The sequence below is a fragment of the Pinus tabuliformis genome, chromosome 9 (genome assembly GCF_031772625.1).
Source record: "Pinus tabuliformis cultivar Carrire ecotype Pingquan chromosome 9, CPIR1, whole genome shotgun sequence".
NCBI classification, from domain to species: domain Eukaryota; kingdom Viridiplantae; phylum Streptophyta; class Pinopsida; order Pinales; family Pinaceae; genus Pinus; species Pinus tabuliformis.
Window position 1 is genome coordinate 716419658 of NC_142307.1, and position 17339 is coordinate 716436996.

Consider the following 17339-nt stretch of genomic DNA (forward strand, 5'->3'; position numbering starts at 1 on the left):
CAATTACAACAATATACTTGGTAAGAGTTCAATATTTCACTTATGAGAATTGAACCTAGGTGGGAAGGATACCAATCACCCCCCTCAACCACCTGAGATAAACCCAATTCACAAGTTATTATATATCCTAATGGAATTGTAAAATATGATTATAATTATTTTATTCATATTATTAATTCTTTTAGAATATTAAATTACATAAATAGTTATATGTACATATTTGTTTATTAATGTGATAATGTAAGACAATTTAGACCAAGTAGAGTGTTGAAGACACATAGATTATATTACACACACACAAACACATATATGATTAAATGGAATTATGGTTCAAGGTATTTCTAAAGGATACAAGGGAATATTCTTCACAAGTTGACATAAAAAATGTGATAATCACAATTCTTGACATCATTATAATGGAATATCTTAATGGAATTTTGAGTTATGATAAAAAAAAATATTCAAATTATGACTAGAGCAACTTAGATTGTTGAAGACACCTAGATTATTTTACATTAGCAAGTTGTGATTCTAACATAATTTTAATTCAAGATACTTCTCAAGGATACAAGGGAATATTCTTCATAAGTTGACTTAAGAATTATGATAGTGGTCATCCCTAACATTATTATACAAGAATGGTATAGTTGACTAATAAATATTGGAAGAAATAATTGATTAATTTAAGTTAAAGCTTTTACTAGTTATAATAACATAAGTAGTTATAACCTTCTAATCACAAGGTATACAAATTTATATTAGTTGAATCATACAGAGTCTCATTATTCTTATCTTTAAAAGTGGCGATAAACACATTCCCTCTAATTATAGGACCATTATAATAGCCACATTTAGCCAAGCTATACATAAATATTTTGGAAATGATAATTAGCCTATGGCTAGAAATCCATGATAAACGAGTTAATGGCCAAGCTGGGTTTATTAGATATCATTCAATTATGCCAACTACCTTGTTACTCTTGGGATCATTGCAGAGGAATGTTGTAATAATAAAATTGATCCCTTATGTTGTTTTATTGAATTTAGAAAATATTTTAACATCATTCATAAGTCAAAACTGTGGAAGAGGTTGGAAGAGATAATGATTCCTACTCACGAGTCGAGGGTTGTTATGACAAGGTTGTATGAGAATATTATTTCCAAGTTTAGGACCATTGAGTGTTGGTCGGAGGAAATCGACTACAAGATTAGTGTTAAGCAAGAGTGTCCCTTATCGCATACCCTTTTTGGCATATACATTGATAAGCTAGAAGAGTGTTTGGAAGATGCATGTTGTGTTGGCCTAATGTTCACCAATATAGTCATAACTATTCTCCTTTATGCCAACAATATTGTTCTTTTGGCAAGGAGCCATTACAATCTTGGAAAATAATGACGAATCATCCAAGATGGGTATGACTATTAATATTGAGAAAACTAAAGTCATGATAGTTAAATCCAGAAATATCACATATAATACTTTCATATATGACAACAATAACTTGGAGGAAGTTCTTTCATACAAAAATCTTGGAATCAATATCCATCACAAGCTCAATTGGAATTGTAGCTTTCAGAAAAGAATAAATGGAGAATGAAAATCATATTATGGGCTTATGGGCTTGAAACACTTGTAAGTTAGTATATCTTTGAGTATGAGGTTAAAAAAAAATACCCTCCTATTTGAAACTCTCGTCACTCTAATTATTTTATTTGGATGTGAGGTTTGAGGTTGCAGTATCTCTAGAGAGTCATGTAGGAAGATAGAACAAATCCAAAAGTAATTTATAACCTACAATCTCAAGAATAATCCTCTTGATTGAAGCAAGTCTTTCCCCCATTGAAAGTGTGTCTATGACTAGGCATCTTATGCATAAGAAGATCCTAAACAAAATGGAAGTTAAGAGGTTTCTTGAAATTGCTTCTAACTCTATCGAAACCCCCCATCTTTGACTTGAGCAATGATCGCATAAGGATGCCCCATCTTGGCTAGACGATTGGGGGATAAAGGAGGAGCTCATTTTGCATGATAAGGAAAATATTATAAATATTATTACATCAAAATTCAAGGAGAAATTGTGGGGTGATAAAGAGTTAGAGGGAAAAAGGAACCTAAGATATTATACGGAGGTGATCAATCACAACCTCATAAATAAAAAAAATACTTCATTGTTTTGATTACTATTAAGAAGTAAATAAACATTGCTAAAATAGGAACAAATTCTCATAAACTTCATAGTGAAATCAGGTGTTGATCAATTCCCAAAACATCATGGGATGAAATATTTTGTCACATTTGCAAGAGTAAGAGCGTTGAAGATGAAAAACACTCTTTTAGATTGTTCATATTGTTTTGTTTGTATTCATCAACTTCTCACATCAATGAGTACACAAACCCATTCAACACTATAATTCCAAATTAGATTATGCTAAAGACATATTTATATGAATAACCTTTTCCAACATATTTATATGAATAAACTTTTTCCAATTTGTTATCGTCAAAGTAGATTAGAGTAAACTATTTTCCTAGATTTAATGATAATTACATTGTTTTGTTTGTATTCATCAACATCTCACAATAATGAGTACAAGGTCATAAGGATTCCTTACTAAAATAACACGACTATCTATGTGTAACAAGAGGCTAATGACTACGCTTGCTAGGATCATACATGCACAACTTGCTTCATCCAAGCATTCCTTTAATTTATCCACATATTTGTCAAATGATTAGGGGACAAATGACAACTTTGATTAACCCCTACATCATAATTAATTTTTTTCAACTAACTTCACTATTTTCAAACTTAGCAACAACCCTCTCCTACAATGTTTTAGGTGTAGCCCACAACTCATAAGGGATTCTTTAAGTCTTCCAATCTGTGTGGAAGGTTGGTTTTAAGATGCATTAAAAATCTAAAAAAGAAGAAGAAAAGATTAACTTTAACATTTCAAAACTCCTCAACTATAATCTTAAGAGTAATTTAATTAATGGGCCTAGACTATGCCCTAAAGCTGCTTCTGTTTGGCTAAGAGCTTGTCTTTCTTGGACATAAGGAAACATGTTAAAGACCCAAGACCCAGAGGAGAGGCATCTAGCCGGAGTGAAAGCCTTCCCCCTTACGGACCACCAACAGTTATTTTAGGTGGTGTGGTTTTCCCTGAATAACAGTGATTTCCTGCCCCCTTACGGACCACCAACGATTATTCCAGGTGGTGTAGTTTTCCTAATAACAATGATGAATCAACCTGTATTCTCGATTAATAGCTAAAGCTGACTATCTTCACTACTGATTTAACATACCACTTATGATAAATTTTCCCACCTGTAAAAAAAAGTCGTTTAATAAAAATATTAAAAATAATTATCATTTTAAGAATAATTTAATTTTTAATTAAAAACAATTATCATTTTAAAAGTAATTTAATTAAACAATTAAAGAAAAATAATTATTGAAAACCAATTTACCTTTAACTCTTTTACAGTTACTTTCAAAAAATAAAAAACTTTCACATAACTTTCACACCTCATATTATTGTTCTTTTCCAAAATTATTTTATATAATTTAATTTAAAAAATACTCATCATAATAATTCAAACTAGAAATAAAAAGACTCTACATCTATGAAGGAAATTTTACTTTATTACTAAACTGAATAAAAAATAAATAAAAAAACCAATTTAATAATAAATATCTTTTAATCAATTTGATTTTGGTTTCAATTTAATAATAACTCTATTTTAATCGATTTAAATTGTAAAATGAAATTGCTGAATTAAGATACTTCCACGAGAACCAAGTTCCCCATCTTTAAAATTTCTGTTTGATATTTTGTTTTTCTAAGATCTTGAATGGAAATATAATCTGTGAACGGGAGATGAAGTAACATTAAAAAAAAATAATGTTACATTGTTTGTTGCGAAGTTGGTTTGATATTTGGACAATTTACATATATACCAGAGAATGAAAGATTTTAGAAGTAAAGTAACTGTGAAAGCAATTATGGGTAAACCTGTTTTTGTTGACTGGGTTTTGCTGCTTTGGAACCGTATCCTATCCCTATCCGATCATCAAAATCCACACCAAATCTTTTTGTCTCTAGTGCCAGGCACTTCAATTTTGTAATTTATTTTTTCACACCTGTTCAAGGATGCTCCACCCTATTGCTCTCTTGCTTGCATGATGATTATTCAAATAATCTATTCGAATCTTCCCTTTTCCTTAATATTAATTTCAGCAGATTGCCCACACATCACATTTCTCGGCCATTCTTACATCTGTTCAGGACCTTTTCTTCTCTCATATCTTTTTATCGTCTTCACAGCAGAACCTAATCTGTATTGGCATTTTGGTCATAATCCAATCCGTACCAGGTTGGATTTTGTTTGTGGTTGTATTGTTTCTTTTTAAATTTGAGGTATTTGGGTGCGAGGTTTAAAGAAAGGGCTGAAACTTGTGTGCCCTAATTTGGGTTTTGTTGGCAGGTTATGGATTGGATTTGAAGAGAATAGCAGAGAAACAGAGGACGAGGGCATTTGGGCTGAAGGATGCGAGACTTTTTTTTGTTTGTGGAGGAGATTGAAAAGCAATAATAATGGATGGAGCGCCGTTTGCTGAAGGTTCATCAACATTTCCGTCAGCCATGGATATTATGCCAATCATGCACGATAGCGATCGATATGAGCTCGTTAAAGATATTGGGTCAGGCAATTTCGGTGTAGCGCGCTTAATGCGCGACAGACAGACCAGGGAACTCGTTGCTGTTAAATACATTGAGCGGGGCGAAAATGTCTCTTTGTGATCGTTTCATTTTCCCCTTTTCTTTATAATGTCTAAACATTGGGTTGGGTTTGTCCTGGTTTTGTTTTTCTCCTGCCCAGTTTTATCAACTGATATTGTGTTATTTTGTCCGTGTTTTCAGATTGATGAAAACGTGAAAAGAGAGATCATCAATCACCGCTCGCTTCGCCATCCAAACATTATTCAATTCAAAGAGGCAAGCATAACTGCAAAAACACTTCTCCTCTCTCTTTCAGATATTAATATTCCTGTTTTCTTTAATAGAGAACTGGATGTTCTCGGTCAACACGAACAAGCTACAACTGTCTTATGCTAAATGTTTGGCCACGGTAAGGAAGGCACCCTTCAGCTGAGAGGCCAAGAGTAGGGTAATTATTCCGCCGTAGTGACCAGTGCAGTACCTGTCTCCATCCATTTTGTGCAAGCATTGGTACAAACACAAGCATGAACATGCCACTGAAAAGACTTGAACCCTGATGGAGATATTAATAGCTTCCCACTCTAACTAACCCAGAGGCCACCCTTCACAATATTGCCTATTTATCCATGTCAAAAGGAATGGATTCTACCAACGAAGTCTTAGTTTCATTGGTGAGGTTGACTGTGTACTAAGCTTGCCACTAGGGTTTCATTCTCACTATGTCCCATCCCGCAAAAAATGGATTGTCTAACAAAAGGACGGGCGAGGTGCATTGGTGGAAAAGCTACCTCTCATATTATCCAAAATATCCAGAGAAATACTGAAAATGCCAAATATAAGTAAAGAACATGGCTCTGAAGTATAATGATGATGATGAATTGCACAGAAAACGCCAAAGAAACAAGATAATATCTCCAGTCTCAGCGAATCATATCATATATTTTATAATGAGTGTATTTATTTCATATATATACTAATTTATCTGTCATTTCCCATGGTATGGTTTGGCTCCTAAGGAAATCCGTTCTTTGTGGTGCAGCTAGGGCATGTTTCTCAAAGAAACATGGGGTTCTTGTTTCAATATAGGAATTGGATCGTAGACATAGTCCAATTTGGAATTTTTGTAAACTGTGTGGAAAAAGCGGAAGCAAAGATTTCTGGAATTCTGTTGGCTAATTAGCTCTTCTTTTAACTTTTATAAGGCATATCATCATGGCACTGGGTACAGTTTAATGCCCGGCCATGTAGAACTACAATTTCAGCATTTGAATACTACGAAAAATGTAATATGTTAAATGAAAAGGTTTCCAAGTAAATGCTATAAATTACGGAGAATTATGATATTTTTGGCTAATCGATTTTTCCTCTTCTATTTAAGTTAAAAATTAATACTTGTTGGGATACAGCTTTTGCAATTTCGGTATTAAAACTATTACCAAACAGTTTGAAGATTTTTTTTTTTAAATTTTAGCTTGGAAGTTCTACTGTTACGAGAGGAGTTTTTAGTAACGAACTTTTCTTTGGAAGTTAGCAGCGAACATTTTGAACACCGAACTTTTCTTATTTTAATGTAAAGTTCTCCAATTTGGGAACAAAGATTGTTTTAATATACCTAGTAAATTGAAAGCATTGGATACTTTTATCGGTAATTTTTGCACCGACGACGAACAGCCCCTTTCCAGGTAATGCTTAGAAACCCATCAGAATGGAGCTTGAAGCGTTAACATTCAACACTAATACCCGACAATCCTTTTCTGAGGTACCAAGAGATTGCGCAAACGCATGAAAGGATAATACTCCTGTAAACGAACCAATGCATTAAGTCCACCTGCCTAACAAGATGAATCAGAAAGCCATGATATTGCATCCAGGGTGAGCCACATGAATAAGAGTTACCTCAAGTAGTTCAACACCGACGTCTTCTTTTAAGAATCACTCCTCACCTGCAATGGGGACAACATGGTTAATCAGTTCATTATTGATAAGTAGGATCGGCAGCAAGCCATCCAACGAGAGAGGAACTCTGCACAAGCTGGATTTAGAGGTTAATTTCTTCTCCATCATCAGTGATAATTATGGCCAAAGAACTGAATTTCTGAGTTCAGCTATGATATGGAGTCACTGTCATCTCGTGGATATGCTATGATTGCTATCATCCACATGATAGTTTCTAGAAAAAGCATGGCATAAGTTAGTCACAAAAAATTTGACCCAAAATATGTGGAGTATTCTCAGCATTTGAATGGTTAATACTGTTAACATTTCAGTACATGGTGATCAGATCAACAGAGTTAAAAAAGCTAAGAAAGCTGGAAACTTAACTAACTCTCAAAACTGTTGTTATAACTAGATCTGAACACACAAAGGGAAATTGAAAAATCTGGACAACAAACTAAAAGAAACTCTCAGCACACAGAAAACTCAGAAAACTGTCTGCTGTTTTCTTTACTAACTAAGGAAACAAACAATGCATTCTGCTGATAAAAGGGTATACCTATAACAGAGGCCCCTGCCTTCTTTTATCATGAAGAAATGCCAAGGGTTACATGCTATAAAACCTATCCAAGGCACCTAGAGAGAAGTGCCCAGTGTACATGCAAAGCATTCACTGGGCCTTCTAGAAATGTGTGCCAAAAACAGAACATTTCACCTGCATGCAAGGCGCCCCACTCTAAACTTGAGATCAGCACCTCCTCTCCTAAATTTGAGATTACCAACTCCAACAAACTCAAACTGAATCAGAAAAGTGCCTATTCTGAAAACAAAAGCTAATCTTGGACAGTAGTAACTCTTAATTCTGGAATTGCTCATTTAGAATAGCAGTTAATTCTTGAAGTTCTAACTTCTAAGAACAATGTATGCACAGCTAGAGGACTTCTGTGTGCCATGCTTCTTCCTTAACTGCTGCGCCTCTCCTCTGACCTGCTACCCCTCTCCTCTGTGCTACCCCACTGCTGGAATGCACCATCTGATGTGGAGAACAGCCGAGGAGCAAGTGCTTTCTATCACCATCTTTGCGAGGAAGGTTTTTCCACGATGCTGAGTCTCTCCCTCAACATCTCAAACTTGCCCTCAGCCAGGAGCTTTCTCAAATTTCAACAACTTGTGAATCTAAGAGAACATATTCTATGACAACTGCTCTGCTCTGAACTTTGTCTCTAATGAAGTGATACCAGATCTTAATGTGCTTGGAGCGATCATGAAATATCATATTCTGAGAGAGCTTGATTCAACTCTGATTGTCAAGTAAACAACAGTGGGCTCCAATGTCTTACTGGTCAACTTTGCTAGTAGTTTGCAAAACCGGTTAGCCTCACAACTAGCAGAATTATTTTTCAAGCAAAACTTTGCAGGAAAACTTAAGGGGGTGTTTCCCACCTAACTGGATGGCATCCCTAGTAAACCTGTCAACATAGGCTATTGCATCTCACCACGGGGGATTCAAATTGGGCACTTGTGCATCTGCTAGCATGGATAGCCAAATGCCAAACAACATTGGCAACAAGTTAACAACTAGTTGAGCTAACCCTTTGGGCTACATTGCTACAACTAGTGGTACTTGCTTTCATGTACATTACTTTTGTTGAACTGAGTGCAACTAAAGACTGTTTCTTGCCAAAACAGGATATGGTTCTTGAACCCAAACTGAAACAACACCCTGCGGTGCTCCTCTTGTCACTTGCAGAAGATGTCCAATGATAATAAATAAAATATGCAACAAAAACCCACCATCTTTATCATACCTTAGACAATGATGAACTGTGCTGTTCAAGTATCTAAGCATGTGTTTTGCAGCCCTCCAATTAATTTGTTGTAGTTCAATATTTTTCTGGCTCAATGTGTCACTCCAAAAAAATTACGAGGTATATTATTCTCTAGGTACATAAGAGAATCAATCCACTGCCTGTATAAAGAAGGATCTACCGAATCTAAATGCAAATTAATAGATAAATTAAGATTTGGACCATAGGAGTGGCTAGAGGTTTGCAATCCCTCAATTGGAATGTCTTCTCTACTACATACTTTGCCTATCTGAGGAGGACTTCCTTGGAATCCTAGCAAACCTGTACTTCATGTTAAACTCACTTGACAATTTCTTCTTTGATCCATCCCAATATTTCACTGGCAACGTATCAACTTATGCACAGTCAATTGATTTCTTAGTGAAATTATGTTAGTTTTCTAAAACCCAGCTCGCGTCTGCGAATTTTTACTAAGTAAAATTTAAAATTCTGAAACTGAACTTTAACTTTAACTGAGATATATGCTGAGTTTCCTAACTATCTTGCAGCGGAAATAAGGAACAATTGAAGACAAACACACAAGTGAACAATACACACAAATTTATCCAGGAAAACCCAACTGGAGAAAACCTGCAGTTTTGGTGTTTTTATATTATTCAGCTCAGCAAGAGATTACAATCATGAGGGAAGAACTTCCCTTTGTCATCAGTCTCGACTTCTTTCTCCGCCTTAGCCGGAGCTGCCTTGGAGTCAGAAGCTTCTCCCTTATTCTTCTTCATGGGACACTGGGTTGCATAATGACCCATCTCTCCACAATGGAAGCACTTCACCTTGGAGATGTCCTTCTTCTTCTTCTTCCCGTGTTGTCCCGTAGATGCCAGAGTCGCATCCTCCTCCTCCTCTTTCTTGATTCGACCTCCTTTGCTGCTATTTCCTGCCTTGGTCAACTGTCTGATTTCTTCTTGGCAAAGAGCTGCCCACATCTCTTCCCATCCTGGAAGATCAGCTTTGCCAAAAATGCTTTGGACAAATGCCTCCCAATCCTTGGAGACTGCATTCAGGGTGGTCCTCACCATGAAATCCTAATTCGGTGTGGCTCCTATGGAAGGAAGTTGGTCCTGAATCTCTTGCAACCTGTTGAGGTATAGATCTATCTGCTCCTCCTTCTGCATCTGATACGACCGCGACTGATTCTCTAATAGCATCTTCCACTGCACGAAAGTGCCATGATACAATGTCATCAAAGTATCTCACATCTCCTTTGTCGTATTCTTCTCGGCAATATGTGGTACGACATGATCCTTGACCCCATCAAGGATTATGCACTCTGCCTTCGCCATTGCATCCTTATACTTCTCATTATCAACTGGGTCGATTGGGATAGTCATGGTTCTAAAGGCGAAGCCCTTGATGCGATGTCTATCCAGCACTGACAGGACGCTGGCCTTCGAGATGACAAAGTTGGAAGCCCCATCCAACCTGTCATGATCCCTCAGTTCGTTCACTACCATCTTCGCTCCTTCTTCTGGACTCCCTCTAGGATTCAACTTCCCTCCTGGAAATCTCCCTCTAAGTCATGATTTCCCTACTGGAAATCTTCCCGCCAACTGTCGATCCGCTCCTCTCTGATCGTCTTTGCAATTGCAACTCGGATTTGGATTTCTTGGCTCGAAATATGTCAAGGCAGCGACTCCCTCTATGATGCAGGAGCATTCAACCCAAGAGAAAATCATTGTAATTAAGTAGGCATAAGGGGTCATGCATTTTAAGGAAGTTGGATTCCTAAGTGATGAATTAATGTAATATTTAGGCTTTTGAGTGCATATAATAGGAATTAATAAGATAAGTGAGAGAGAGCTCTTAAAACAGTTCCATGATTCGAGGAACGAGAGAGAGCTCTTAGGAATTAAATGGAGATTAGAAGTGGACATAGAGGATAGAGGACATCTAGGAGTCAGTTTAATAGATTTAGGAATCGACCCAGAATTAGTTCAAAGAACCTTTCTGATATAAATGTAAGCCTACGGGCAAAGTGGAAGGAGGAGGCCACTGATATTGAAGAATAGGCTTGTGAGAGACAAAGAAGTCTCGATTGTAATCAGTTGTTCATATTTATATATACAGAGGTTCATTTGGGAACTGTGTAATGTGTGAAATAAGTATGTAATGATTGATTTATGCGTGAATTCGTAGGTTCTGTAACAGAAGGTTGCAGGCAGAGTTCTGTGGATACGCAGAGGAGGGTATGATTCAGAGGAATCATAAGGGATCTTTGAATCCAGCTGAAGGAACATAGTAAGCTCTGTAGAGGTAGCGAAGTAAGAATTCGCAGAGTTAAGCTCAGAGGAAACGGAAGAGCAAAAATAATGAAACCCTGAAGAAATAACCAAACCCATGGAGAAACACTGAGAGATAGGGTAAAACAAAGGAAAGGGGCCAAGTGGAGTAGTAAAGAGGTGATACACAGGAACCATTAGATCTTATAGATCAACAGTCCAGATCAACCACTGAGGATCGACGAAGAGAAGTTCTCAAAGGCAGATTAGTGGATTTCGGGCGAAAGGAAAGCCGTAAGCGGTTTTTACCGTTTGGCTCCGATTCCATTCATAACTCGACACGTAATAGAGCAGTGGTGAGGGGAAACTGCTTTATCGGGCGGTTAAACCCCATGCTTGTTATCTACTCGAATCGGGGTGAACTGTCGGATCTATTAAAGGAAGATCAACGGTGGAGGATCGTCGCGCAAATTTGGTTGATCAAGCGAGCGACAACCGTCAGATCGATTTCAGATCGACGGTTAAGATTTAATTGGCAATGGCGTTTCGGCAAAGCCAAATGACAGCGGGGAGATGGAATAGTGATACACCGATAGCGATAAAGCAGCGATCGACGATCGAAGGTCGGGACGATTGGAGCAGCGCTAAAGAATGATTGGAAAGTGCAGACCCGATGGAGTGATAGTAGCGAGGTATAATATTTGAGATCCGCTATATGTGTTCGAAGCGGGTTTCCTGTGTGTTCCATTTATTTGCGTTAAAGTGTTGTGCCGAGTCTTTTAAGGCTAACATATATATTATCGTTCGATAGTCGCATATCAGAGAGAAAGGGGTGATGATATATATATATGTGTGTGTGTGTGTGTGTGCCCGTGGAGGAGCAATCCCCGATTGCGATAAAGGTAACCTCGGGATCTGTGTAGAGGCCGTACCAAAGCGGAAAAAGGTGTGTTTTGCGTATAATTCCTTTGTAAATGGGTTATAAAGGAAAAGAGCACCGATGAAAGGTTGCATATGTGTGGTATAAGGGTATTTGAAGGTTATGAAGGGTTTTAAAGTCCCGATGAAAAGGATTTGAATGAAAAGTCGGAAATAAAGGTTAATGAGGATTTAAGCGGGGTGATTAATTTTCGATAGAAAGGAAAAGGTGGTTAATGTTTAGACTTTGTTAAGTCTATGAATCATTCCGCATAAGACTAAAAGAGGGCCTTAACCATTTATGGTTGAAGATTTGACTCCTTTGAGAGTTAAATACCTGGGACAAATGTGTGGATGCATTTTATATGCATACTGTGGGTGAAAGCGGGGGTAACCCTATGTCATTTTGGTATCAGAGCAAAATAAAGAAGCTCTGTGTGAACATTTCTTTGAAAGAATTGAGAACAAAGTTCTGTGTTAAGGTGTTTATGCAGGCAAGATGAAGGATGAGATTCTAATCTGACGGGGAGTAGGCACACAGAGGTGATGTGTAGCAGAACTTGCAGATGCAAAAAACAGAGGACAATCCATTCAAGGTACAGGTGGAATGGTGAAACAAGATCATGCTGAGATCTTAAAGGTGAGGTGATATGTTCTGTTTTGATTTGAGAATCTGTGTTTATACATTGATATGCAGGTGATAGCATAAGAAGGTGAGAAGGTTGCAACATCTAGAGCAAGGAGTGACTGAATTGGTTCTAGAGGAAAGAACTAGAGACATGCTAAAAGACTGAGCTCAAAGGAGAGAAGCTTAGTGAGGCATATGTAGCAAGAAGGAGACTTGTTACTGCAGAGGTATTGTTGCAGCTCACAAAGGTAATTCCACAAAGGATGTGGGTAGAATTACCAAGGTAATGAAGGAAGCTGGTAAGACTTTCTAAGTGAAAGAAGAGGTGGTCAGAACCAAGTATTTCATTGTGATTGAAATACAAGAGGATAGTTGTGTTCTTGAGAAGTGCAGATGAGTTGAAGCCTAGAAGGAGCAGAGAGAAGTGCTCAAAGGAGGTTCCAGAGATAGAGAACCAAGGGCTTGCCAAAAGACCAAGTACAGAGAAAAGCTTGGTGAGGTAAGTTGCAACAAGGAGGACTTGTTGTTACAGAGGCTTAATGCAGCTCATAGTGAGTGAGTGAGGAGCTCATGAAGAGAGAAGAGAAGAAGATGATTACTGATAGTCATAGCAAAGGTTCAGAGAGAAGTCACAGCAGAAGATATGAGAAGAAGAATGCCAAGGCAAATGGCAAGAGGATGAGTCAAGAGGAAATTGACAAAGAGATTGCAGAGTTAAAAGAACAACTTGATGCATTAAGGAGAATACTTGAGGAAAGCCAGAGACTAGGTTGGGTCTTGAGGAAGAAGCCAGTGAAGTGGCATGAGATGCAGAGAAGGCTACAGCAAAAGCAAGTAAAATGGTTGAGGGAAAAACTCAAGGAAGCTGAGTTAGAAATGGAAGAGTCCATTTGTGAACCAAAACAGGGAGAAATTTTGGGAGAAAGTGAAGATGAAGACTTGAAGACTGAAACTTCAAGTGAGGCCAAAGAGTCACATGGTTTTAAATCTGACAATTTGTGTATGTTTGCAGGTGAAACATGTAAAGAAAGACAATTTTTTGATATTGTCATAAAGGAGAAAGAAGACAAGCAGAATCTAAATTCTGTTATGGAAGAAGATGAGATAGATAGGTCTCATATACAGTTGGAGAAAGATATCAAGCAACCAAGTGAAGGGCTTGAAGAGATTGAAGAGGAGACCACCGAAGAATTTCTGAGTCATAAAGAGAACTTGGAACAGCAAGGAGATATGATGGCTGAAGCATCCAGTGAGACCACAGGGTCTTATGTTTTTAAAACTGATAGTTTGTGTATGATGGTAGGTATTGCAGGAGAAAAGCAACCTATTGAAGATATCTTCAGAGTAGATGAAGATCTAGAAGCGAAAGGTGACAAAGAAAACTTCTCAGAAGAAGAAGAATTTGACGCATACAGAAGAAAAATTCTATGGATGAGTCTAAAGAAGCTGTCATAGCGATGAGGAATCAGGATCTTATTTTGATGAAGAATGAAGGAATACTCTTTATTTTAATTTATAAAAATTAGTTTTTAAAATTAATCTAATTTTTATTTAAAACTAATATACTTTTGGTTCCTTAAATTAATTGTTATTATTGTAATAATTTTATTTTATTATTATTATTATTATTATTATTTTTTTTTTATAACTCCATGTTTGATGTTTATAACTAAAATATATAATAATAATAATAATTTTAAAAGTAATTCATTTTATATAATTTTTAATTTAATTCATTTTAATTTTTTCAACATGTTTGAAATTATTTATTTTTTGATTTACTTATTAGTAATTTTAATTTTAAAAAAATATTATTGACTAAATTATTATTTCACATAAATAATTTAAATTTTAATTTTTTAAGAAAATAATAATAATAATAATATTATTATATTATTATTATTAATTTCCCTTTATCTTGGTCAAACTAGTTGTTATCATGTCATTTCTGGCTGTTATTTTTTAGCCGTTGAGTCATGGATTCTCTGCTCTGTCTATTTAATGTGCTAAATGTGATTTGCTCATTCAACTTGTCCTGACGATGAACAACATTGGATGGTTCGAAACGCGTCGACATAAGTTTTTCTATGTGATTTTCGCTGAAGATTCTTCAAAAAGTTGATATGGATCACAGAAGTCTCAGTTCAATAATTGATTAATGTTATTGATGAAAACCAAATGCAGAAGAATATTAATGCAGATGGTGAGACAAGGATAACTCTGGGAGAAGAGTTATAGAGGGACAACAAGGCAAAATGTACTGAAGAAAAAGAGACTATGTTAGCTGAAAACATAGTAAAGGATCATTAATTCACCATGATGATAGGCACAGTGGAAATAGCCGTGGAAGTTGTTGAGACAGTCAGAAAAAAAGAAGGACATCTACTGAAAGATGTTAAGGAAGAAGAAGACTATGCAAAAGACTTAGCAAAGGGAAAAAGGACATCTAATGATTTATCAATAACAAAGGAAGGTATGGAAAATTGTGTGAAATTTCCAAAATCTACTCCAATTGAAATTATTGAGTTATATAGAAAATTAGATTTTCAAAGAAGGGAGTTGGAAAAATAGAGAATAGATGTTCAAGAGAGATTGCTGAAAAAGGAAAACAAAAACATTGTCATGAATGACAATCATAAGAAAAAGGAGATGGTAATGAAAGTTCAGCAAATTGACACTGTAAAAGAAGGAGTTCACTACAGTGGACAAGAGCAAGAAGACATCATTAGAGCAGATGATATGGAAGAGAGACTAGTTGACAATCTCATGAGTTCTTTTGAGAATTCAAAACAACATATTGATGTGCTGACAAAGGAGAAATAAATAGATCAACAAACTGAATTGTTGCCAAAGGAAGATAAGGCACGGAACCCATATGTTTTTGATTTTAACAAGTGTTTTGTGAGTGCAGGTTTAGTTGTAGATGCTGGAGGAAATTTGACATAGATGAGCAGCCAAATAAAGATGAAAGAAGAAGATTCTGTGGAAGAATTCAATCCATGGAACAGAGATGCTCAATTACTCGAGAGAATGCTGGAAAGTCATGATTCGGTGCAGACAGAAATAATCATGAAAGAGGGTAAGGATGATAGGGAGGCAGTAAGCATAGTAAGCAAAGCAAAAGTTGGAACAAGAGCAAAAGAAGAAGAAAAAGTAAACCAACAGCTACAAAGTGGAAGTAACCAGCAGTAGTTTGAAGAATTAGTGGACAACAACAACAACTTGAAGCAAAGAGAAAGAGGAAGAAGTAATTGGCAAAGTATGGACCAGCCCATAGATGTGCTGGAAAAAGAAATTGAAGAATTGTGGCAGTTGATGATGAAGCAATACAAATGGAGGAAAATGGTAGCAGTAGGAAGCATGATCAATCAGAGTTTGAACCTGATTGACAAGAAGAAGAAAATGGAGTAGAAGACAGTAGACATACAACAGCAATAAAGGCACAAGGCATTTGAGCAGTTACAAAACAAAGTATGGGAACCAGGAAGACAAAGATCATAAGACACATGATCAGGAGATCATGAATATTTTCTACTTTGGGAGTGTGATGCAGGAGCATTCAACCCAAGAGAAAATCATTGTAATTAAGTAGACATAGGGGGGTCATGCATTTTAAGGAAGTTGGATTCCTAAGTGATGAATTAATGTAATATTTAGGCTTTTGAGTGCATAGAATAGGAATTAATAAGATAAGTGAGATGTTTTGTAAATGCTCTCAAATAAATGAGATTAGGAATTAAATGGAGATTAGAAGTGGACATAGAGGATAGAGGACATCTAGGAGTCAATTCAGTAGATTTAGGAATCGACCCAAAATTAGTTCAAAGAACCTTTATGATATAAATGTAAGCTTACGGGCAGAGTGGAAGGAGGAGGCCACTGATATTGAAGAACAAGCCTGTGAGAGACAGAGAAGTCTTGGTTGTAATCAGTTGTTCATATTTATATATACAAAGGTTCATTCGGGAACTGTGTAATTTGTGAAATAAGTATGTAATGATTGATTTATGCGTGAATTCGTAGGTTCTGTAACAGAAGGTTGCAGGCAGAGTTCTGTGGATACGCAGAGGAGGGTATGATTCAGAGGAATCATAAGGGATCTTTGAATCTAGCTGAAGGAACAGAGTAAGCTCTGTAGAGGTAGTGAAGTAAGAATTTGTAGAGTTAAGCTCAGAGGAAGCGGAAGAGCAAAAAGAATGAAACCCTGAAGAAATAACCAAACCCATAGAGAACACTGAAGAGATAGCGTAAAACAAAGGAAAGGGGCTGAGTGGAGTAGTAAAGAGGTGATACACAGGAACCGTTAGATCTTATAGATCAACGGTCCAGATCAACCACTGAGGACAGGCAAAGAGAAGTTCTCAAAGGCAGATTAGTGGATTTCGGGCAGAAGGAAAGCCGTAAGCGGTTTTTACCGTTTGGCTCCGATTCCATTCATAACGCGACATGTAACAGAGCAGTGGAGAGGGGAAACTGCTTTATCGGGCGGTTAAACCCCATGCTTGTTATCTACTCGAAATCGGGGTGAACTGTTGGATCTATTAAAGGAAGATCGACCATGGAGGATTGTTGCGCAAATTTGGTTGATCAAGCGAGCAACAACCGTCGGATCGATTTCAGATCGATGGTTAAGATTTAATCGACAGTGGCGTTTCGACAAAGCCAAATGATAGCAGGGAGATGGAATAGCGATACACCGATAGTGATAAAGCGCTGATCGGCGATCGGAGGTCGGGACGATTGGAGCAGCGCTAAAGAATGATTGGAAGGTGCGGACCCGATGGAGTGATAGTAGCAAGGTATAATATTTGAGATCTGCTATATGTGTTCGGAGCGGGTTTCCTGTGTGTTCCATGTATTTGCGTTAAAGTGTTGTGCTGAGTCTTTTAAGGCTAATATATATATTATCGTTTCGATAGTCGCATATCGGAGAGAAAGGGGTGATGATATATATATATATATATATATATATATATATATATATATATATATATATATATATATATATATATATATATATATATGTGGTGTACCCGTGGAGGAGCGATC

General features: G+C 36.7%; 1 protein-coding gene across 1 annotated transcript in view; it reads left to right on the forward strand.

Moving 5' to 3' along the window:
• Window positions 1-4036: 4036 nt before the first annotated feature.
• The window catches only part of LOC149150697 (serine/threonine-protein kinase SRK2A-like), a 77484-nt gene continuing 64181 nt past the window's right edge, over window positions 4037-17339 (forward strand). The window contains exons 1-3 of the mRNA XM_089441045.1: window positions 4037-4378; window positions 4490-4794; window positions 4927-5001. Of these exons, the coding sequence (XP_089297171.1) occupies window positions 4600-4794; window positions 4927-5001 (270 nt within the window). The 5' untranslated portion in view covers window positions 4037-4378; window positions 4490-4599. The remainder of the gene's footprint in view (window positions 4379-4489; window positions 4795-4926; window positions 5002-17339) is intronic.